Source organism: Pseudonaja textilis, chromosome Z (genome assembly GCF_049901715.1).
Source record: "Pseudonaja textilis isolate UNSWEBS1 chromosome Z, rPseTex1.2, whole genome shotgun sequence".
Taxonomy (NCBI): domain Eukaryota; kingdom Metazoa; phylum Chordata; class Lepidosauria; order Squamata; family Elapidae; genus Pseudonaja; species Pseudonaja textilis.
The window spans coordinates 98,720,726-98,744,207 of NC_142008.1; the positions used below are offsets into that span (position 1 = coordinate 98,720,726).

Consider the following 23,482-nt stretch of genomic DNA (forward strand, 5'->3'; position numbering starts at 1 on the left):
CCTAATCCTGTAAGGAAGGCAGGAAGAAAACATTCTGGTGTTGCTTACAGAAACTGCCTCTCCGTTAACCCTTTTTACATTCTTGGAAGGACTAGACTTCCTGTCTCAGGAACTCCTCTGGAGTTTTTTTCCCTCCTTTGCTGGTACTTTGCTTGTGTGGAGTGACCATTCAAAGTTACAATGGCACTGAAAAAAGTGACTTATGACCATTTTTCACACTTATGACTGTTGCAGGATCCCCACAGTCATGAGAGGCCAGGCAAGGAGATGCGTGCCTCAATGTGAGTGATGTTGAGTTGGCCATGCCCAGCCAGTCACATGCCCACCAAGCCATGCCCACCAACCAAGCCACGCCCACAGAACTGGTTGTTAAAAAAATTGAATCCCACTCCTGCACAGGACCCATGATTGGAATCCCAGAAAATGCGCTCCATGTGATAGAGAAGGGTGAGTGATGGATTGGATCTAGTTAATGAGATGGAGGCCACTTTACCATCATAGTCTTTGTTAATGCTATCTTTGTCACAAGCTTTTGCACATCTACTCTTATTTCTATTACAGAAATTGAAATGGCAATCAACTTGGGTCTATTGTAACACAAAGGAACATGGTTTCCTGGTGATCACCTTTTGCTGCTTGTTAGAAATCATCCTTGCTCAACCCAGTTTCTTCCAGGGCACAGACACTGTTTTGAGTTTTACTTCACATGGGATAGGATACAATTATGGGCCAGAATGCTGCAAGACCAGCTATTCAGTACAAAGATATTATCCCAATTTTTATCTGCAATGATGAAACAAAAGCTGTTGACATAGCAGAACTTCCTTCTTCTTCTTACATGCAGGCATTGTTTTCTTCACGGTCTTCCTGCTTTATGCAAGCGAGAAAATAAAAGCAAGACAAAACCTCTCATCTTAGGCAAGAGCTAAGAAGAAAAGTATTTTGGAGTGTTGGTAATGAAGCAAATGGAAGGCAAGAGTGGGTTTAGGTTTACAGAAGCACAAAAGAAAAATTTATGAAAGCTCACTCTAAACACAGAAAACATGTCCTGAAAGAGTACATTGAGAACACTCTGTTTTGTAGCTACAGAATGCTGGCTAGGTGGTTCCTGTAGTGAAGGGATAATATCCTGAAAAAAGTTATCTACTAGTTGGAACAAAGGCATACAAAATCACAACATGGACATCTGCAAGGAAGAGAGAGAGAGCAAAAAGTCTGCACGAAGAAAGACCTGCCCTTGTTTTGGCATGTGCAGTGCCCAGAATGCATGCCCAAAAGGGAGGGATCTGAATCTGCAGCTGCCGTCTTGACATTTCTGTACCTCCCACTGTGGACCTTCCTATAACAAAAAGGCCACACCTTTTTGTTATAGAGCAAAGTACTGACCTCCTTCCATGCCTATGTCATGTTTACGAGGACTGCATTCACACATGCTAAACCACAAGTAAATCACCTTGGCCAGGTTCATGCAGTGTACAGTAATGCATCATAAATTAGCTGCATGAATTCAATCCATCAGAAAGCAATATTCAATCTGGAAATGTTTTACCACCAATGCCTGTTTAATTTATATAATCAAATCAGGCATGGAGAACCGCTGGCCCGTCAGCATTCTCCTCCAGCTATTGTCTACATTCAAGGCACCTCTCCCTTTTTACCATCACTCATATCCAAGGCCATCGCTTTGTCCCGAGAGCCAACATTTCTCCCATCAGTTATACTACCCAAATTTATGAAAATTCTCTACTGGTGTTCTGTATTAGTATCCTTAGGACACATTTGGATTTTCAAGAGTGTGTTCCTTGTGTCCTCTCAAAATGGGGAGAAGAGAGAGGCTTCCATATCACAAAATGGATACCACGGTCTTTTTCCCAAGGGAAATGTCCTTCCTGGCATCACCTTCTCAAGCGGCTTCTGACAGATTTCTACCCCTTAGCAAATGTTCCTTTTATATGGATGTGCTTTTAGAGGAAACACAGGACTATGTCCCTTGCTGTTTTCATTTTCCAACAAAACTTATGTGGTTTGTATTAGTTGCAATGACATTCTTTGGTGGGGCAGGGAGGGAAGAAGATGGTATCAGACACTTGTGGTAACTTTGCATTATTCTGGTTTTCCATTATAAAAAACCTCTTTATTTTAATGACAACAGGTAGAAGAAGGAATTTGGTGGGCATGGAAGGGATCCCCAGACATAGTGATGTTAATGATCTCTGGATGGCTGGGCTCTGTTCTACTTGAATATTACAGTTTTTGCCTTTGCCATTTAAGCCCTAGTCTTTTCTTTGAATCCACCCATGCATTCAATTATATGAAAGCTTAGTACATGAAAAAAATGTCTTTTGTGGACTAAAACAAGCTTCATTGTTTTCATTTGAGAGCTGCCAAAGAACTCAGAATCGCTGATTGTGAATCAAAATCACCTCTTTCCTGCCATAGTTCCCTAGGCCGGTAAGAGTGGGGGCATTTTTCTTTCTTGGATTAGCAGACAAAATCTGCTGGGGTTGAATTATAAGGGAATAAAAACTTGTGATAAAATGTTGTGAGGTCACAAGAGGGTAACTGGGGGTATGCTACAATTCTTTAAATGGGACTGAAAGATCTTTGGGAAGAAAAGCTTTTGGACAAAGCCACCATTCCAAGAGCAGTGTAATTGGCAGGTCTTTGATTTTTACCAGAATCCACTAAATATAATGGCAAGGTAACAATATTATGGCATGAAGGGGTTCACAGGCATTCCAGAATTCTCTTGAGGAAAATGCTTTTACAATTCATTGTTGCCCAGAAAGTAAAAAGCTTGCCTCTGTTTAAATCAGGAAGAGAGAAACAGGGAGCAGCAATTATTTTGCATTGGCCTTTATTTGTATTTATTTGTTCTTTGGTACCATTGCGTGTCATAAAAGGACGTGCCTATTAAGGGTGAAGTGGCTTCACAAGCTAGGAACAGCAGACAGGCAGAGCAGCCTTGAGAAGGGAGTTCCTTCTCAGTCTTTCTGTAGGTGGTTAAGGTACAAATGGTACCTGGGTGAGGACAGCAATGCGCTTCCTGCAAATGGAAAACTGTATTGCAGCTGTCCCTCAAAGGCTTCTTCCTGTAACTTGATATGGGTTGCTCCCTGTACTTCCATCACCACCACGTCTGCCAACCCCCTAAAAGTGCTGGATAAAGGTATTATGTGAGGTTGTGAATGTGCCCCTACCACAGAAGGATCGGGTATCCAACTCATCACACATCTGACTAGCATCTGGCTGAGGATTTCAGTGTGCAGGAAACACAAGGAGAATGAACGCTGAATTCTCCCTTTTGGAGAAAATCCCCATCACCACTGCTGGGAAGGAGGAAACGCAGCCTGTTTCTCACACTATGGTTAAAATTACTAAAGAGGAAAAACAAAAGCCATCAGCAACAAGGGAACAACAGTCTCACTGGAGCCACACTCATGGGTGTCTTACATGATCCTTGATAGTAGTACTTCTCAGCATATAAAGTAACTGGCAAATCATTCACAATCCTTCTGAAAACCTTGTGAGAGGAAACAAGAGCCAAATTCATAGGCAAATTTGTGCCACCAAAGTGATAAATTGTAAAATGAAGTTTGAACACTATTTTTAAACTTGAAATGAATGTTGGTCACTTTCTGTAAACAGTAAGGAGAATAGTACAAGGTTTGATTTTGATTCCTTTTTAATGGACTGATTTTCATTAGTGAGGGATTTGAAAAAGTATTTTGGTAGTTTCTAAATTTAGTTTCACTGTGGATTTTCCACTGAAATTGCTGAAACCCCTTTCTCTGCCAATAAATAAACATATGGCTTCTCTGTTAATGACTAGGCTGTGGGAGTCTCTCTTAGAAGAGAGAAAAAGAGTGAGAGAGATGGAGAAGAGTCTAACCCAAAGAAAAAAAAATCAATGAGGATACAGAAATCTATAGAAGTTCCAAAAAGAAAAAAAAGAAACATAAAGATTTGTTTGCAAATTAATTTACATTGCCAACTCTTTCATGCAGAAAAACAGCTTACTTGTCTAAGATGGATCTCCATATACTAAAGATATACACTTCACTATTTCCAAAGATAGTTTAAATTCACTGTTGCTTTTCTCTTCTGCTATATAAGATTATGACAAAGTAGGCCTGATGTTTACAGCATTACAATAAAGAAGCTGAAATACTGTAAAGATTAATAGAAGCAAATGTGGGTGGTAAGAATTGGGTTGATAGGGGTATGAGTATGTTGATGAATATTTGGCAAAGGTGTAAGGAAAACAATACTTGTCCACATGCATTTATGATTAGGAAACCAAGTGAGATGTGGTATCATGTAGGTATTTAGGCTCTACCAAGAAAAAGCAAGGGCTTAGTGCAAGGTATAATTATGTAGTACAATTTGTGCGTCTTTTTAAAACTAAGCCAGCCCTACTGAGCTCAGAGAAACATATTCCTAGATAAACATATATGATAACAGCAGTTCAGCATTCCATAATCGTATTTTCCTATTCCAGTATTACTTATTCATTAACATTTTTACCAATAATAGCATAAGATTCAATTCTTACTTTAATCCCTACTGTTTTCAAGATGTATGAACTTCACCTTCAAGATGGCTGGGAAAATTCTGTGAGTTGAAACCCACGTATCTTGAAATTGCCAAGATTGAGAAACACTATTCTATGGTAAACTTTTCCAATTTGTACCATCTGGATATATTGACACTACAAGTCACTATTGTATACTATGCTACTTTATTTACAGACTAGGGTAATGGAGCTGTAATCCTGAACATTGAGAGTAGATGACTGGTGTAGTACATGGACTAATCTATATGGTACAGTAAATATTAAACAAACTGTCATGTATATGTGGTACTAATCCAATAAAAGACTACTTTAAACTGTCTGTTCAGAAAAAATTGTACAGTTCTATGCTCTGTCCATGGAACAGACCTGGAATGGAATATATTGTATAAAATAAAGCCATAATGCCCATTGGCTTAACTTGCATGGTGTGACTCCTGCACCGGGGATGCGGTACATAACTTTTTGATTTTAAAAAATGATCATAGGGCATATACAATATTGCTTATAAAATAATCAAATTTTCCTTTTTTAAATCCCTATTTTGTATCTTATTCAGAAAATTAAAATATAAAAGAAAAAAAATTAACAAACTTAACAATAAAACTTGTCTAGAATAATCTGTTTTCCCAATGCACTTTTGAAAATTTTCTTTTTCCTCTAGAATTCCTATTGATGACATCAGAGCCTCTAATCATCGTTTCTGTGAACCTTGCCATTTTTTGGAGCATATGGGTAAATGAAACTCACAAGATTTTATAAGATAAACTTTGCTTCAAAGCTTTGTACAGCTAGTAGTCTCGAATAAACCCTTCTTTGTATTCTGAAACATGGAATGGAAAACACTGAATACCATACTTTAAAACAGTAGGGATTGGAGTAAACTAAAAAAAAAAAAACAACCTTTCATGAAGGAAGCCAAATACACAAGTCCCAGGATAATGTTGCAGAATCCAACCTGAGTTGGTCACATGTTATACATATTCTGGATAAAGAGAAGCTCCCTGAGGATGAGCTCGAGCATAAGCCCAAAATCTTGGAAGAATAAATCTTTGGTGCCAGTGACCTATTCAGATTGGATCCCGCAAGAAGACTTCTAGCAACTTAAGAATAGATAGAATAGAATTCTCTATTGGCGAAGTGTGGTTGGACACACAACGAATTGGTCTTGGTGCAAATACTCTCAGTATACATAAAAGAAAAGATACATTCATCAAGAGTCAAGAATCATAAGGTACAACACTTAATAATAATCATTAGGGTACAACCAGCAATCAAATCATACTAGGAAAATGTAGACTTGGTACTGAATGGCAGCAAGTCTGTGGTATGTATTTGTTAATCCTGGCTTCCTGCCTCTTACCTTCCACCCAGGAAGCCCAGGCTTTCTTAGTTTGAGTATTTCTTATCTGCAGCTCAACACTTTAATGCACCGACCAAATCCCAAAATTCATACAATACTTTCTTCTAGCCTGAAGAGTTGACTAGTCCAACCCACCTGATAAGCCGGTTGAAGCCTGAGAAATGAAAGCCTGAGATTCTGCCATTATCAGCAATTGGTCCTTAATGTACTAGTACTCCTCTCTCAGTGTAATAAACAGTCTCAAATCCTACATTAGAGCCTTTCAATATTTTTTTGCTTTTTTTTCCCAGAGTGGATCAGATTCTAGTCCTCCAGGGGAGTTACTTTTTGTATTAGTTTCTTTTGCAACTTTTCCCATAAGGCTGAGGAAAATATAGGGAGGATGGATCAATCCATCCAAGCCCTGAGAAATCCACCTCTGCCTAGTTGTAGGACAGAATTACTGCAATATTTCTATCATGCTCTGCTCTCTCTAATTTTAGGATTGTCAAAGGCTAGGAATCTGCTAGACAATTTTCCCGCTATAGACAGTCCAGGCTACATTTCCAACCTCCAACCCCCCATGGATCAAATAAATTGAAAAGGGGACAGAAAAAAAAAAAGACTGGGCAGAAATGGAGGTTATATATAAACAACTGATCAACTTGTAGATGCCTATGAAAAACAAAAACCAAAGAAAGAAAGAAAGAAAGAAAGAGTCAGCAAGAGAGGGAGGGGGAGGGAGAGAATTGAAGAGAGGCTGTTTGGAGCTTGACTAGAAATCTCTGGGAACAGATAAGGAAACCTGGGCAGGTCTTCTGGGCATATACCCTCTTCTACATTAATTATATTAGAAAATTGATGTCAAATATACACATTTGCATCTTCTATTGGCCAGAAACAACCCTTTGGAATCTTGCCACTGTTGCTTTAAGTCCCTCTGAGGAGGAAAACTCCTTCCTGATTTGAAGATGAACTTGCAACACATGACTGGACCAGTTTAGGCTAAACGATTATGACACCTAAAGTCAACATTAAATTCTGCACTTGTTTACCCCTAATCGTTACCAATCCTTTACCCCTCCCCCAAAATGCAATGAAAAATCGAGATGGAAAAACCCTACATCTACTCCACGAACTAAGTTACTGATTAGACCACCATAACCCCCAGTAGTAATAAAAACTACTGGGAAAGCTTGCTCTCCCCTTCCGCTTCTGTCAACTGCTAGCAATCTTCTCTTGCCGCTCTCTGCCACCTTTCCAGCAGCCGCTTGCACAGGGGACCATCCAGACTACGGTGTCCCCGTTGCCCTTGGAAAAGTCTGAAGTCTCCCCCTCCTCCTCCAATGTGCGGCAGACTCACGTGTTCTTTTAGATCGGATCCCGCTTGTAAAAGGGAGTGAGGGGGCTACTTTCGCTTCAGACTCCAACTTTGGTCACAGCATGGTTCTGACTTCGGCCGGTGGGAACAGCTTTCCCCTTTCCCCGTCCAGTTTGACAGCGAGTCTAGCGGAGAGCTGTCCCCATCCCCGGTGACCGGAGCAGAGCGGGGCTGGCGAGAAGGCAGGCCCGGCTCTTCTTGGCTTCTGCCTCTCCTTGCAGCATACAAGAAACCCCGCGATCTCCGGGCTCTCTTAAGATACGGAAACTAAGCCCGGCGCTTGATACATAGGACAACCGCAGTCCCCAGACGTCACAAGGGAAACGGCCAATAGGAACGGCTCGTGGTCACAGATCAAAAGAGGAGATCGCGACTGAGAAAGAGCATCCATTTGCGCTGCCCACCCTCTCTGCCTCTGCGCATCTCGAGACCACCGCGGAAACAGAAATTGCCCCGAAGTTTGTCCGGCGGACCTTTTATACACGCGAAAGATAAAAAAAGCTGAATGTTCTGCAACGCATGCCTAGAACGCCTGCAAAGAAAGAAGGGGAATGCGATGTGAGAAAGCAAAAACCAACCTGTGCTTGTTCCATTCCGACGATAAAGCAACGCGCTGCCAGACACCAAATAAGTTCTAACTAGGTCGCCTGTCCGCCCAACTCATCCTTTCCTCTATGGAGCAATCCTATAAGCAAGAACTTTTTCAGCCACCTCCGCTATTTGCAATCGCAAGCAAAGAACAAGTAGATTCTTGTGATAAAACTTCCAGTCTTGGTGCAACGCCTTATTCAACGCCATAATCCCCCCCCCCATACTTTTATATTAACTGTGTAAATGACCTTCACCGATCAGTGGAGGAAGTAAAATACAGAGAATCAGATGAAGTAAAGAAAAAACCCAGAATGCAGGAACGGTGACAAAGTTCTACAATTTTTTAATCCTTGTTCTAACAGTGTTACATTTGGAGATACATAAAGAGGCTGATTCTTAAGACTCAACAGAGATGCTAGGAACATACTGGTGCAGAAAAAGTTTCAGCATTTTGCAACCCCACCCAGACTATGGAAAGCAGAATTATACCTTGAAATTAGAGCCCAACTTTTGATGGAAATAACACAAACCAAGCCATTTTTGGAAGCTATCAGAATATTTCCAGTTTCTGAGCAAAGATATGGGAACAATAAGTATGTTAGATTACAGATGAAGGCATATGGAAGTCCAATTTTCAGCACTATCAATCAGTTAAGAATATAAGAAAGTGAGGCTGAAAAAGACCTTTCTCCCAAAAGAACTTGTAGAGTGATCAGATTCAATGTCCTAAACAAAGGAATGTTTAGAAGTATCAAAGTAAACAGCAATATAATATTGTAGTATCTTTTCTCTCTTCACTGTGCGAGTGTTCAACTATGTGCACATTATGCTGGAAAAACAAATCTATGAAACATGATACAAGGCAAGAAAATTCACTCAGTATCAACCAACTCATGCAAGTAAGCCCAGTACATAAATGCTACTGATCAACCGAAGTAATCTAAAGGCATGTGTTGTTACCAGGTGAGAAAAAATAGATTCACACACAGAAGTTCAAGTTTACTGACATTGTTAAAATCTATACACAGAAATCAACTAACAGTTACCACATGGTTAAAACTAGATAAGGGTCAACAACATTCAAGGGAGTTGAACTTTGTTTGCTTATGACTATGTAACAATCCTAAACAGATACCTCTTTTAACCCCTCCCCCTAGCCCTGCCAATCCTTCTCTCATGTTTGTGCAGATTTCATGATTTAGAAATACATCAGAGATTAAACCTGCTTAAGTAAACACAATCTCCAATTCCTAAAAGTTATTGGGAATTGGATGGCATACAGATTTGTCAGTTAAATAAATACATAAAATCAATCAGTATTGTCATTTTAAAGATCTGAATTGATATCTGAAGATTTACTTCCCCCTCTTAATTTTCCATTTTCTTTTATCATCTTATTCTCCAAGTCTTTATTATTATCCAACTCCAAACCTCCAAGAAAGAAACTATAAATATGATGAACATTTTGCCAGAGGATTTGGTTGTAAATTGACTGATACAATTCCAAGTCAATATAAATAGCTCAATGAAATATGCCAGCTCGCCAGACCACATCAGGCCCAAATTTTACAGGTTACAAAATTCAATGCAACCTCAGATGCCTTGAATAGTTTTAACAAGGCTAGTTCTCCCAACTCCACCCTCCCAGGTCAAAAGTAATGGAAATGCAGCTTACAGAAGATCTATTTGTCCATCTATAACATTTTCATTTTTTTCTTTCCTCTCAAGAGATATAAAATATCAGTACATCAACAGTGGAAATTAATATGTTTCTTAATATAGGATCATTTTTAAAATGGTAAATTTCAAATTAAGCAGCTAATAAAGATATACGATATGTACCCAACCTCAAGTCATGAATTTTACCCCCAAGCCCTTTCAAGAGTTGCCAGAAAGCACATTTTTAACATGATAAAATCAATTAATAAGGATTGACCATATTAACCAAAGGACTAACACATTAAACCAGTGGCCCCCAACCCTTTTTGAACCAGGGACCAGTTTCACGATTATTTATTCTTCCACGGACCGGTACCTGAGTAACGCGAGAGTCCACCGCCATTGGGACGGCTCTTTGTTTGAAGCCCCCCCCTCTTCGACAAAACGAAGGCGTGAGCACCCAAACGCTGCTTTCCAACTGAAAACCCAGAAGCACTTTCCAACCGAAAACCTGGAAGCGACTGAAAACCTGGAAGTGCTGTCGAAACAAGATGGTGGAGCCCAAGCTTTGCGCCCGGTAAAAAATGATCCACGGACTGGTATCTGTCCAGGGACCGGTGGTTGGGGACCTCTGCATTAAACTGAAGCAACTTCAATTTTTAGTAATGGCTTCATCTGCTTCTGATAATATTTGAACCAAGTCTGATACATCCCCCACCCCCCAAAAAGATTGGATTACATGCTAGATAGGTAGCTTTTAGTACCCATTCCATAAGGAGAATGTGAAAATCAAGCAATCAAAAATAAACTTGTTCTTCAAAAGGTCACCACAATTGGAAAATTTTGCAATACAAATGGCTACCTATAGATTTCAAAGTCTGCCACATGGAACATTATATTAGATTATAGGGTTCTTTGTAAAAACATTGGATTACAGGCTTCTATATAAAAATTGACATGTTAAACAAGTCTGCCTTCACCGTAGCATTTTGTGGACAGCTTAGTAGCACTGGTTTTGTACAACCTTCTAATTCAGTTCCACATGGTTCAAAGAGATAAGGAAAACAAGTCATTAAAGTTCAGGGTGTGGACTTTACAAAGACTATTTTTGCCTGAAGGAAAAGTTATAGATCTTTTAAAAATTACTTGAAGAATGCCCAAAGTATGCTCTTTTAAGGGAAATTCTGGTTTTTTTTTTCAGTTGGCTATGCATTCCTGTAATAAATGTGTTTGCTACACATTTTCAGACTTAACAAAAAGCGTTTATCCCACATTCTTACCCTATATGATACTCTAGTTTTTAGATTCATAATTTTTCTAGAAGAATAGAAAAATGACATTTAAGCTTATATTTGCCAAATTTTCATCAAACTACCCTGATGTGAAAACAATATACCTTTAAGAATTCAATTGTTACCCCTTAATAAAAGTACCAATAGCAACAGCACTTACTTATATCCAACTATAAGTTACTTCTTCACAGTGCTTTTCAGTTCTCTCTAAGCGGTTTACAGAATCAGCATATTTCCCCCACAATCTGAGTCTTCATTTTACTGACCTTGGAAGGCTCAGTCAATCTTGAGCCAGTGAGAATCAAACTGCTGGCAGTCAGCAGAATTAGCCTGCAGTACTACATTCTAACCACCGTGCCACCAAAATACTGGGATATCACATACAGTACTGTCCCAAAGGTGCTTTTTCAAAAGGCAACTAGACTTTTTTTTCCCATTGAAGATGCTTTGCTTCTCATTCAAGAAACTCCTTCAGTTCTGAACTGAAGAAGCTTCTTGGATGAGAAGCAAAATGTCTTCAAAGAAAAGTTGAAAAAGCTCCTTTGGGGCAACCATGATCTGGATGACTGAGAATCTACATAGTATTGAACCACTGGTGAAAACTTCCAAAAAGCTTTGGGACACATATAAATCCCAAGTTGTACCATGGTTTGTCAAATTAGCCAGAATCAGTCAAATATATGAGCAAATAGGCAGTTTGCTTATCAATTCCTTTTCTTAAAAAAACCCTACGCTTGCTTTGCAGGTATGTAATTAAGACAAAAATTAAACATAAATAAGCAAGGAAACCACTTCAAAACATGTGTATTCACAAACCATGCTAAGTCAACATTGCAATGCATACCAAATACAGTTACACCAACTATAGTTTATTCATATTTGTGTTCTCACTCGCACTAAACCACAAATTAATGTACCATATTTACTCACATATGTCTATCCATGAATAAAACAAACCTCAAATTTTAAAGCAATGTACTATGAAAAATTTGCCAACTGCAGATAAACCAACTTGCATTTGTCATGGTATTTTGATTTTTTTAAAACTTAAATATTATGTTGTTGGCACAATATTCCACAAAAAAGTGCCACACACTTTATATCAAAAAATGCCTTTTAACAACACAGACCATGGGAGTCAAACTCGATTTCATTGAGGGCCGCATCAAGTTGTGTTTGACCTTGGGGGGCCAGGATGGGTGTGGCAAGGTTGGGTGTGGCCAGCATGATGTCACTTGTGTTGGGTGGACACCTGTCCTGGCCCGATTGCCGTGCCAGCAAAAATGGGTTTCCTAGCTTTGTTTTCAGCTGTAATGGCCTCCTACAATCCTCTGCCAGTGAAAATGGAGCTCAGGGGGCCATGTGTGGCCTTTATGAGCTCCGTTTTTGGCTGGGACAGCCTCCTACAACCCTTTGCTAGTAAAAAGGAGAGCTCTGTTTTCCCTGGCAGAGGCACCGTGGGCCAGTCCTTTGCTATTTCAGCCCCCCGCCAGGCCAGATCTAAGCACCCCCGGCCTTGAGTTTGACACCCCTGGCATAGACTCTAATTTTTTTTTACTATTTAACAGCAATAGACAACAGTGTGACTTTCTTAAGTCTTTTGAGGCTTTTATTCAAAAACATTTCAATAAACTGACTGCATTTATGGGGCAACCAACTAATATCAGAAGACAGCAGCCTAATAACAAAAATCACTCAACCAGCCACTGTAAGAGCAATAGGAGAGAAAATCACCAAATACTGTGTGGTGAGAAGAGAGAGGAGTGAATTGGGAGTACTTGAATCCTTCAAACAAACCAGGGGGCCCTACATTAATATATTATTGGAGTTAACAGGGATTGTTGGGAATACAAAAAGAGCTATTGTTTTATTCTTAAGTCCACTGATTTGTCTGCTGCCCACTTCACCTTAAAGACCTGTAGGTTACCTTGTAAAAAGGGAAACTAAGAATTCTGCTGACATTCAAATGCTCTACAATACCTAGCATTGTATTTATAATGAAACCATTTCTTGGCACATTTCAAATGTTCCCAATACGTGTGTTTCATGGTAATAAAATATGCTCACTTTTTCCGTCATTCCAAACAAGCTGACGATCACCCTCTAAATTCAAGAAATGATAAGCTGCCCACCACAAGTAGCCTTGAGAGTTGGGCTTGACAAGAAGCAACTTTGATAATCCTCCAAAGTCATGAGAGAAGGTTTCTGATGAAACTTTAGAAGCATAGCTGATTCATTTATTTTGAGCACTGCTAACAGTGAGCAAGATGAAATACTAAGAAAAAGAATTTACAACAAACCCTCTTAACATGTATAACAGCAGAATCTTTGACTGGATTAGTGACAATATCCTCTCAAAATGGTTGCAAGAACAGTTATACCAATCTACAAAACCTCTGATAAACTTTGATTTATTAAGAGCCAGTTTGGTGTCATACCCCCGGTGGAGACTGACTCTGAAGAAGAAGAGGAACAGCCAACAGGGAGTGGGAGTGTGGCTCCAGAGGTGGTGGAGGCTGGGGAAGGGCAGAGACCGGCTGAGCAGTCAGAGGAGGATCCACGCCCATCCCCTATCCATCCTAGGTCACGCAGGGAGGAGAGGATCAGGGAAAAGCGAGGTCTACTCAAGAGGAGATTACCATGATCCTCCTCGTGGCTTGCAGGTGGGAGCTATGTATATAAGTTTGCAACTGCACAGTTAGAATTTGCAGGAGTTAATTTAGTGTTCACCTTGAAAGAGGTTTATCTTTGCTGGCGTTCTTCTCATGGACTTTTCTCGGTTATTTTCCTGGAGTTTATGATTAGTTATCTTGGCTTGCTTCAGAACTCTCATCAATGAGGTTTGTTTTGGTTTTCTGTTTGCCTCATTATTTACTTTTGTGACTTTAAACTGTGCCTAATAAAACAGTGAAATTAAGTTGAATGCCTTACTGGACTTTAACATATGTTTTGGGTTATTTTGAGAGACTACGGGTCATCACATTTGGTCTAGTAATTAAGAGTCATGAGACCATGACTTCAAATTCTAGTTCAGCCATGAAATAATCCACCCCCAATTAGTTCCTCTTCCTGTTCTCCTAGAGGTCTGATTTATGATACACTTTGTATATTAACATGGAATCTAGCAGGATGGAAGAACACACCATGTGATCTATCTGAATTTCTGTCCAATTTTGGCCTGATCATAGTACAACAGACATGGTCAATAGCTGGAGATGAATGAATCTCAATACCTGTTTCTAAATCCTGGGTCACTTTAGCACAGAAAGTAAAAGAGAAAGGCTTTTATGTTCAGGTCAGGGGTCTGGTCATATTGACTAGTGACCACCGAAGAACTGGGATGGAAGGACATAGAAAAGACCACAGATGCCTCGCCTTTTTGCTCAGCTGCTAAATTCTAATATATGGCCTCTGTGATTGTGATGTTAAACGTATATATATTTACCAATGTTTACATTTTACTTCCCTGACATATGGGTGAATTCAGAGCATGATAGAGCTATATCTCCAAACTCATGATACAGTTACAATTGTTGGGGAGATTTTAATGTGAGGTTGGAGCCTTCTATTCAAGATATTAGTAATCCAAACACCCTCAAAAGAATTTAATTCCCCATTATCTTTATGGAAAGGAAATGCTGCTGCATACTAGTTGCTAAACCTAGTATGCAAGTATACTTGCAAATCCTAGAGGGCAAAGGGCAAAGTTTTGTATATTCCTTTACTAACCACCAGGAGAAATAATGTAATACTTTACATTAGATATGTGTCTCCAGAAGTAATGTGACCCTTTTCTCAAACTTTCAGGTTTATGTGAGAGAGGATAGTGACCATCAACCAGTTGTTGTTAATTTCTATGAGCATTCAGAGCCCAAACCCTACACTACAATTGATTAATGGATCTCCCAGGAGAGAAGGATAAAACAAAACAGAGAGGATGTGAGAACTTGGACATGAAATCTAAGCAAGCCCTGACACTAGTAAAAACTTGTCTCACTTTGCACAGATACCAACTTTGTACTTATAGCCTATGAAAATCTAAATGTAGGATTTAGAAAACTCCTAATTGAAAATGCCCTTCTAGAAGACCCCAAATAAAAATGTCACTCCCTGAGAAAAATTAATACCAATAAAAGCGTTAGACAAGTATGTATAATGGCTCCCATTTTGTTTAGCCTGTATATTAACAACAAAGTTCCTTCACTCTACTGAAATGTATATGCCTAAAGTTAAAAATAAACATGTAAATATTCTGCTCTATTCAGATGACCTGGCATTGATGACAAGTAGGCTGAGGAGACTATGTAGCTTTGGTACATAGCAGTGGTGAGATCCAATTTTTTTTTACTTCTGGTTCTGTGGGCATGGCTTAGTGGGTGTAGCCATGTGACTGGGTGGGTGTGGCTTTTTTTTTTTTTGCTTTTTTTGAAGCCCCCATCCATATTTGAGCTCCCTAGCCTCAGAGGAGCCTCTGGAGGGGGGGGGGGCGTTTTTGCTCCCCTAAAACTCCTCTAAGGCTCAGGAAGAAGAAAAAACAGAGCATGGGAGGGGCACACAGCACACCTCCAAGCTCCGTTTTGGGAGCTTCCTAGCCTCAGAAGAGTCTCGGGGGTTGCTCCCCTAAAGCTCCTCTGGGGCTCTGGAAGGCAAAAAATGGAGGGGGGCTGAACTTCTCCCTCCATTTTTTGCCTTCCTGGGCCTCAGCAAGGAGAATCCTGGCACACCTGATCTATGTACAGCTGATTTGTTGGGAGGGGAAAAAAAGAAATACCTTAGGCAAATGTCAGGCAGACGGAGTAAGCAAGCATCAATTGGGAGGGCGACTGGGTCGGGGGGAGTGGCCAGCCAGAACTTACTACTGGTTCAACAACCCACGCCACATTCTTGCTACTGGTTCTCCCAATCCGGTGCGAACCGACTGAATACCACCACTGATACATACTGTGTACTCAACTACTTGAAATAATCTTTAAACCACTTTATAGTACCTTGGTAAGACCACACTTGGAATAATGAATCCAGTTTTGATCCATTTTTTAAATAAATCGGAGATGTTGAGACTCTAGAAAGATTCAGAGCAACAAAGATGATTAGGAGATTGGAGGGTAAAATATAATGAAGAACAGCTGCAGGAATTGGGGATGACTTGTTTAACAAAAGGACAAAAGATGACATGATAGCAATGTTTATTAATATTTAAGGGGCTGCCACAAAGAAGAGTGGGCCAACCTATTCGCCAAAGCACCTGAAGGCAGGAAAAGAAGCAATGGATGGAAACTAAGCAAGTAAAAAACCAACCTAGAACTAAGGAGAAATTTCCTGACAATAAGAACAATTAACCAGTGGAACAACTTGTCTCCAAAAGTTGTGGTGCTTCAACACTGGAGGTTTTTAAGAAGAGACTGGACAACCATTTGTCTGAAATGGTATAGGGTTTCCTGCTTGAGCAGCAAGTTGGACTATAAAACCTCTAAGGTCTTTTCCAACTCTTTATTTCTGTTATGAATAAATCCAAAACTAAGGTAGCTGTTTTCGGGAAAAAACGTACCAATTATTATCATAGCGTGTATTTGGAAATATAGATCAAGTCAAGTCCTATCTATACTTAGGACTTGTTTTCATAGAAATAGGTTTCTGCTCCCACTTTTAAAGGAGAATTTTTTAAGGGCTGCAGTTTATGCTAACGCCATAAAACAGCTCACCTGTTATAGTTCACTGAGTTTTCTAATTCTTCATAAAGTTATAAAACAGCAAAAGTCACAATGCTTACACATGATGCAGAACTATGGGGATACATGAATGCCCCCTTATTGAAATAGATATAATCTACTTTTCTGAACTATATCTTGGGGATGAATTAGTTTATGCCAGCCCCTACATTCAATGACAAAGTCATTTAATAATTCAACTATTGAATTACTGGCTGAAGATTCTGTCCAGGGAACCCAGATAGACTACCCAATGACTCTTCTGTTTTGAAGAGCCGTTGCCCAAAATGCGATCTCACACTTAGGCCACCCAACTTTCAAAAGTCATCTCTCAATATGGATTCTTACTAAAGGCCAAGGAAGCTTTCAAACAAAGAATTATTAATGTGGTTGTCCAAGATGATATTGTAGCACTTTATGTACAGTCTGGGTCATCACAAATCAGCTTCCCAGTTAGAAAAAAACATCTAATAATCCACATGCCTCACCATCTCAGAAGAGAATTTTGTAAAGCTCACTTCAAACATTTGAACTTGATAAGACATGGAAGCCTGAAGAAAGACTGCATTTGTGATGACCAGCCACCAAAGACATTGGATACATTATTGTGGGTTGCAAACTGCATTCTGCAGAAAGGGTTGTTTACTCAGAATCTTACTTAAAAACTAAACAATATTGGGGCACCAGGAGAAACCCTTACTTTTTGTAGGGAATGAACCTGCAAATTACTAATAAAACTGCACTCTTAATTTCAAAGGCCATTTTGAAGAGGACAAATCAGATCAGGATTATCTGTAGGGTTGATGACTTATTATAAACATGAATTAGTTTTTAAAAATTTGATACAGTCAGTTGACTTAATTAATAAAGTCAGATTATTTAGACAGATATTAATTAGATATATATGTATTTTAAAAAGCATTGCCATATACAATTGCAGATAAGCCCATCTCTGATAAACCAAATCCAATTTTTAAGGTGTATTCTAACACACAGAATATTCGGTTTATCTGCAGGTGTTATTTGGTACCGTAAAAACAAGAAAGCCATTTTACTTTGGTATGAGGTGCAAATTCCATTTGCAGAATTATAGAGCAAAACTGCTTTCTGAAAGAATAATCTGTCATGAAAACACTGAACTGATTTTTTAAATATCTAGGAACAGTAGATACGTAGAAAACAGTGCAGTGATTTCTAGAACTCAACATGAATTTGTCAGGAATAAATTTTGCTAGATTATCTCATTTTAACTATAGTCAGTCCTCATGTTGCAACCATTTATTCAGCAATTGCTCAAAATTACAATGCTGAATGAAAGGAATTTATGATGTCTCTTGTTCCTGCTGTCACAATGGTCACATTATTACCATTTGGGTATTTGGTGACCAGCTCATGATTATGATTTTGTAGTGAATTGTAATCACGTTTGTGAACTCTGATGTTCCCTCTGATTTCATTAAAGCATTTGATATTTTATTAGGAAGCTATTTAAATGTGGACTGGTGCATATGATTAAGCGAAAACACAGCTGGTTTTATTGTTTTCTGATCAAACTAGATTGAGGTATTGAGCAAGAGGCCACAAGTTCAATCCTTTGTTCTCTATGATCAAAACTTTTGTATTAATTACTACTCTACTGGACAGTCACACAACAATATGGGTTTGTAAATCCTTCAGTTAAGTATTTCTTCCCATTTTTGTTGCCTTACATATTTTAAAAATGATTTGGTACTCTGTTCTTTCCTGCTGCTTTTGCCTTTCTTTTCTCCTCTTTTCTGCCTTCTTTTTGAGTAAATTGACTATCTTTATCCCATTTCCCTTTTCTCCAACGAGTTGAACCTATATCTTGGTCATCAACCGTAGTAAAAGATTTGATTTATAAATTACTTAAAGAGCTGGATGGAATGCTTTTCGCACTTGCAGATGTCATAAACCAGGTGGAATTACTGTATTTTTCGCTCCATAAGACTCAATTCCACCCCCCCTCCCAAAAAGTGAGTGGAAATGTCTGTGCATCTTATGACGTAAATATGAATAGATAGCAGCAGGGTTGTGGCAGCAGGGTCCTTTTACAGTGCTGAACCCTGCCTCTTCTGTCTTTTCTATAGTTCAGAAGTGAATAGCAGAGCTGGCACAAGAGGACACCTATCTGTGGTCCTCTCAGGCTCCGCCTCCTGCCCTCACTACACTGCTGGCTCCATATTCACAGTGAGACAGCCCTCCATATTTATATTATTTTTGTCTTTGCCTCCTCAAAAGCTAAGTGTGCCATGGAGCAAAAAATACAGTATATCTGAAACTTTAGATGACAGAAATACATTCCAGAATAATGACAGGATTGAGAAACAAGCTAAAAATAGGAAAAAAATGGAGACAAATGTAAGGCTGTTATATTCAGTGTTGAATATTACATTTTAAGAAACTATCAGAGAAATTAGAAACAGTTCAAGAATGGGTAGTGAGGTTGTGTCTTTGGAAGTGGGTTTAACAAACTTGGTATGTTTAGCCCTTGGGCAAATGTAAGGAAGAGTATGATAGGACCATTTGTTTTCATAATTGCTGCAATTCCCCCAACTGCCATCCCACTATCTGGTTTTATTCTCCTCCTACTATGCAAAGTTTTTGAATAAATATTGGAATCTTTTATTTTGAATTGTGCACAAACTGTGTTTTGTTTACAGCTTTAATATGACAAAGTACTGACTGTACCAACAGTTTGCTAACTGACATGCAATTGGTGGGAATTTCAAATATTTATCTCAACTACCAAAGACACCCCAGAACATTTCTCAGCATCAACTGGTCAGTTAGGATCCTCAAATAAGTAATACTCTGACCTAACATAGCACATTATAATGGATACCATCCTGGGTCTGTAACAGCAATATAAGATATAACACTTGCATCACAAGTAGATATACAAAAGTTTCACTTTTGCACTCTAGCCTTTCTTGTTATCCAACAATATAAAGATCTTCATATATACAGTATTTACAAATTAGCTAGTCTTTGTTGAAATCTTTACTAAAAAGTGAGATTCTGAAAGTACAGCAGTTGCTTTTTCCTTCACTGATTTGTTTAACTTGTCCTGAGTTACACTTTATTTGTGGAACCAATAGGCCTTTGAATACAACAGAAGAACCACAGAGCTAATCTTTAGTGATTTGCATATGGATTTCCCCAAGTGGATGGCCACTGGGGAAACAGAATGCGAAGCTAAATGGTTTTCTGGTGTGAATTACAAATAACTCTGGTTACATTTTTATCTGTTCAAGGCAAAGTCAAATGTAGCTTAACTGCTAAGACATCCAGTTGTGGTCAATGAAAAAATAAAAGCAAACCTTCTGATAATTTAGATTTCAATGTACCAAAGCACAGCAAGTGCCTATGACAATCCCTATGATGTTATTTTTATCCAAACTAAGCTTTAAAATATAAAAAAATATACTGTCAACCCAGAGAGGCATATACGCATATACACTTCTGAAAAAAGATAAAGTATGCAAAGAAATTCTAATTTAATTTTTGGGAGAAGAAATAACTAGGTTTTTTGAACCTAGTGTTTTATGAGCATGTGCTTTTCTGAATAGAAAAACATTGTCATGGAATTTAGAATTTAAACTTATATAAAAATGATAAAAGAAAGCTGGTACTGTAGTAAAACAAAGCAGAGATCTTATCTCTTCTGCCTAGTTGTCATTCCCTATTCTTGCATTTCCTCGCAGCAGAATATTCAGACAGTAGATTACCTTATTTGTCCCAGGAAGCTTTCAGTTACACATTTTACAAAAAAAAAATGGCAAAAGAACCTTTTGTATAGAAAGTAAGCTGCTCCCAGCATAAAGCGGAAAAAATGATACATCAATTTGCAACTGTTTTGTTAGACGAAGCTAAAAAATAATCAAGAAATGGTGTTGGAATATCTGTGTAAAGTTTGAGTTTGTTTAATATCACAGTAGCAGAAATTGCTTGGTCCCCCAGTGCGTATTTGCCTATATATCTATCATTAAGCATATAAAGAATAAAAGAACAAATTGCACAAATCAGGAATTTCTTTTGACATCATTCTCAGTTATATAACAGAATTCTACAGGCCAAAGAAAATGTCTCAGCTAAGTTGCAAGAATATTCGTATCAATTATACTAAGAGTTGCAAATATTATAAAATAGTTGTGATTATGTAATTCAACAGAAATAATCTTTAATATTTAATTTTCACATCCTTTTTATATCAGCAAGAACACTGATGGGAAAAAAATCACGACGGTGGGAAGAGAAACTGGGAATCTGAAAGGGTGGACAGAAGAGAGAGGTACAGTATACAGTCCTAGAAAACCATATTTAAATTACATTTTAGTTTTAACATACAAGAAGGTCCTGTTTCTTTTCATTTCAAAAACTATTTAATAAATGCATCTTTTTTCTTACGGCTTTAAATGCAATTAAATTTGAATGTAAGTTTCCTAAGTATTTTTTCTCAGTAAGGATTAAGATGACCTCACTGCTCCAGATTTTAACAGTGCCAAGCAGAACACAAACTTCTTATAAAACAATACAGCATATGTACATATAACACATTTGTCAACAACAGGACAGCTTCCTTTTCAGGGAAAAGGCACCTCAGTAATGTTCCATATACTCTTGTCCATCCTACAAAAAAAAATTAAAATTATCTATCCAGTCTAACCCTCCATCCCCAATGAAATTATTCTTGAAGATAATCCAGTATATGGTTGTGTAGTATTTATGGGTAATTTCCTGTTATCGCCACATGATACACCCACTTCACAAGCTGCACCTACTCCCCATAGGCTTTCAGATGCAATTTAAGGTGCTGCTCAACATCCAATTGCAGATTATTAATGGGACTGCCTATTCCCTAAGGTATCTGCCCCACCCACATATTCCAACAGGGAAGACACATTCCAGGTCTCATTGAGACACTGCCACTTTGTGAGACTTCAATGATGTGCCTTCTCAGTGGCCACCTCTACTTTCTGAAATAATTTGTCCTCCTAATAACATTGTAGCAATATTGCAAATCCCTACAAAGTGGCAATTAACACAATGATAAGACAACAGCAAGCCATTTTGGTATTCATTGTCAAACAAAACTATATGGATATGTTCATGCAGTCATCAAGAGTCAAATGAGTCAAAAAGGATAAACATACTCAAGCAATTCATGTTCACTTGCTACCTAGTTTTTGCTGTTGCCTTGGAATCAGTTTTGTTTTTAGGTGGCTAAATGGACATCAGATTTTCATTTGCATGCAAGGTTAGCACTGGTTAAGAGTCGTTTAGCATCTTATGCAGCCTATCGGAATAGAGAACACTCTTATTAGCAGAAAGCAATTATATTAACCTTGAGCAAAAAGAAATATTACATATGTCCAAGGGACTATGGCTATGAATTTAACTTATTCCATTTCATTTAAGAGTCAGGTTTGTTACAGAAGAATACATATTTAATTATAAAAAGTCTCTGCAGAAATGTTTTGTCAGAATGCAAATAACTAAGTTCAAAGACGTCTTTTTCATATGGAAAAACATAACACTATGATAAATGAAAAAAAAACACTTCTATTTTCTAAGTTTGTAAAAGTATATTTACACTTTATTTTTTTAGGGATGTATGAATAACTAGAAAGGAAGAACAGGGAATGTATTCAGCAATATATAGCAGACCTACCAAAGCAAACAGATGTCATGTCAGAAAACAGCATAGCAAACAGTTTCTAATTTTTGCAAATTTGTTTGCAGTAGCAGCCAACATGTAGGCTGACATTTATGCTAAATTTCTTACCCAACATTATTTATGCAAAAAACCCCACCTACCTCAGAACACTATACAATTCTCCTTTTAAGCATGCACATGATCTATTTATGCTACAATACACTGACAAAATTGTAACATGGCATTGTTATCTCACCTCTTCAATCTGTTCTTCAACCTTATTAAAATGCCATCTGTTGCCACCCTGAAAATCAAGCTGTTAAAAGCATTCATTCATTCTCATTCAAGAATCTAAGTTGATTGGTAAGTAGAAAAATAGGTTTCAAATCAACTTTATAGAAGAGTATGAGAGAGAACAATTTCAATAGTTTAATTTCTTTTGTTGTTGTTGTTTCCATTGTTCTTTTGAAGAAAGGAGCCCCCAATGAATGTTAAACATTTCACTAAGACAAATCATCAAAGGAATACTCCTTACTGTTCCACTCATTGCAAAATTAAAATCAAATCCAAACACTTCATTAAATCTTTAAATCATTCATGATATAAAACAAGGCAATATTTGTGTTGCCAGGCCAAAGATTTATTATCAAATCAAGCATATTTTAATATCAGTTAATCCTTGGGACTGGAATTGGGACTGGAATTTCTGTCACTAAGTGAGGTGGTTTTTAAGTGTCACATCCAATTTTATCTGTGATCTTCAAGCACATTACTGTGATTAAATGAATCATGTGATTAAATCTAGCTTCCCCCATTGACTTTGCTTTCAGGTCGGTAGGAAGGCTGCAAATAGTGATCACCTGACCCTGGGAGGCTGCAACCATCATAAATATATATGGGTTGCCAAGTGTCCAAATTTTGATCATGACCAGAGGGATGCTGGAATAGCTACAACAGTTGTAAGTGTAAGGACTGGTTTGTAAATCACATTTTTCAGCGCCACTGTAAATTTGAATGGTCATTAAATGAGTGATTGTAAATTGAGGGCTACATATAATGGGAGAAAATAGTTGATGTTCTTTGCTGTTATGAATTGAACTGAACAATAGTTCTTACAGCTTTTGTGCAATTGCCTTCTTTAGTCTTTCAAGGGGCTGGTTTAAGTATTATTTTTCTAAAGAAAACGTTCATGCTGGGGAGGAAGTCACATATGCTGTATCCTAGTATCAAAATCAATACTATTACAGCAGTTTAAAAAC

At 38.2% G+C, this 23,482-nt stretch overlaps 1 protein-coding gene across 8 annotated transcripts in view; it reads right to left on the reverse strand.

The window, feature by feature from the left end:
* The window catches only part of PHOSPHO1 (phosphoethanolamine/phosphocholine phosphatase 1), a 76,524-nt gene that overhangs the window by 14,616 nt on the left and 38,426 nt on the right, over nucleotides 1-23,482 (reverse strand). For 2 of the 8 annotated variants that reach the window (XR_015740276.1, XM_026710716.2), the window contains exon 1: nucleotides 7,279-7,805. The exons of 1 other annotated variant lie outside the window; for it this stretch is intronic. Coding sequence is in view for 1 of the 7 variants with exons in the window: in XM_087917415.1 (XP_087773541.1) it covers nucleotides 7,875-7,889 (15 nt within the window). In the remaining 6 variants the exon portion in view is untranslated. Of the gene's footprint in view, nucleotides 1-7,278; nucleotides 7,828-7,874; nucleotides 11,281-23,482 lie in introns of those variants that run through there. 5 more of the 8 variants (XM_087917415.1, XM_087917416.1, XM_026710717.2 and 2 more) reach the window with 5 other exon arrangements.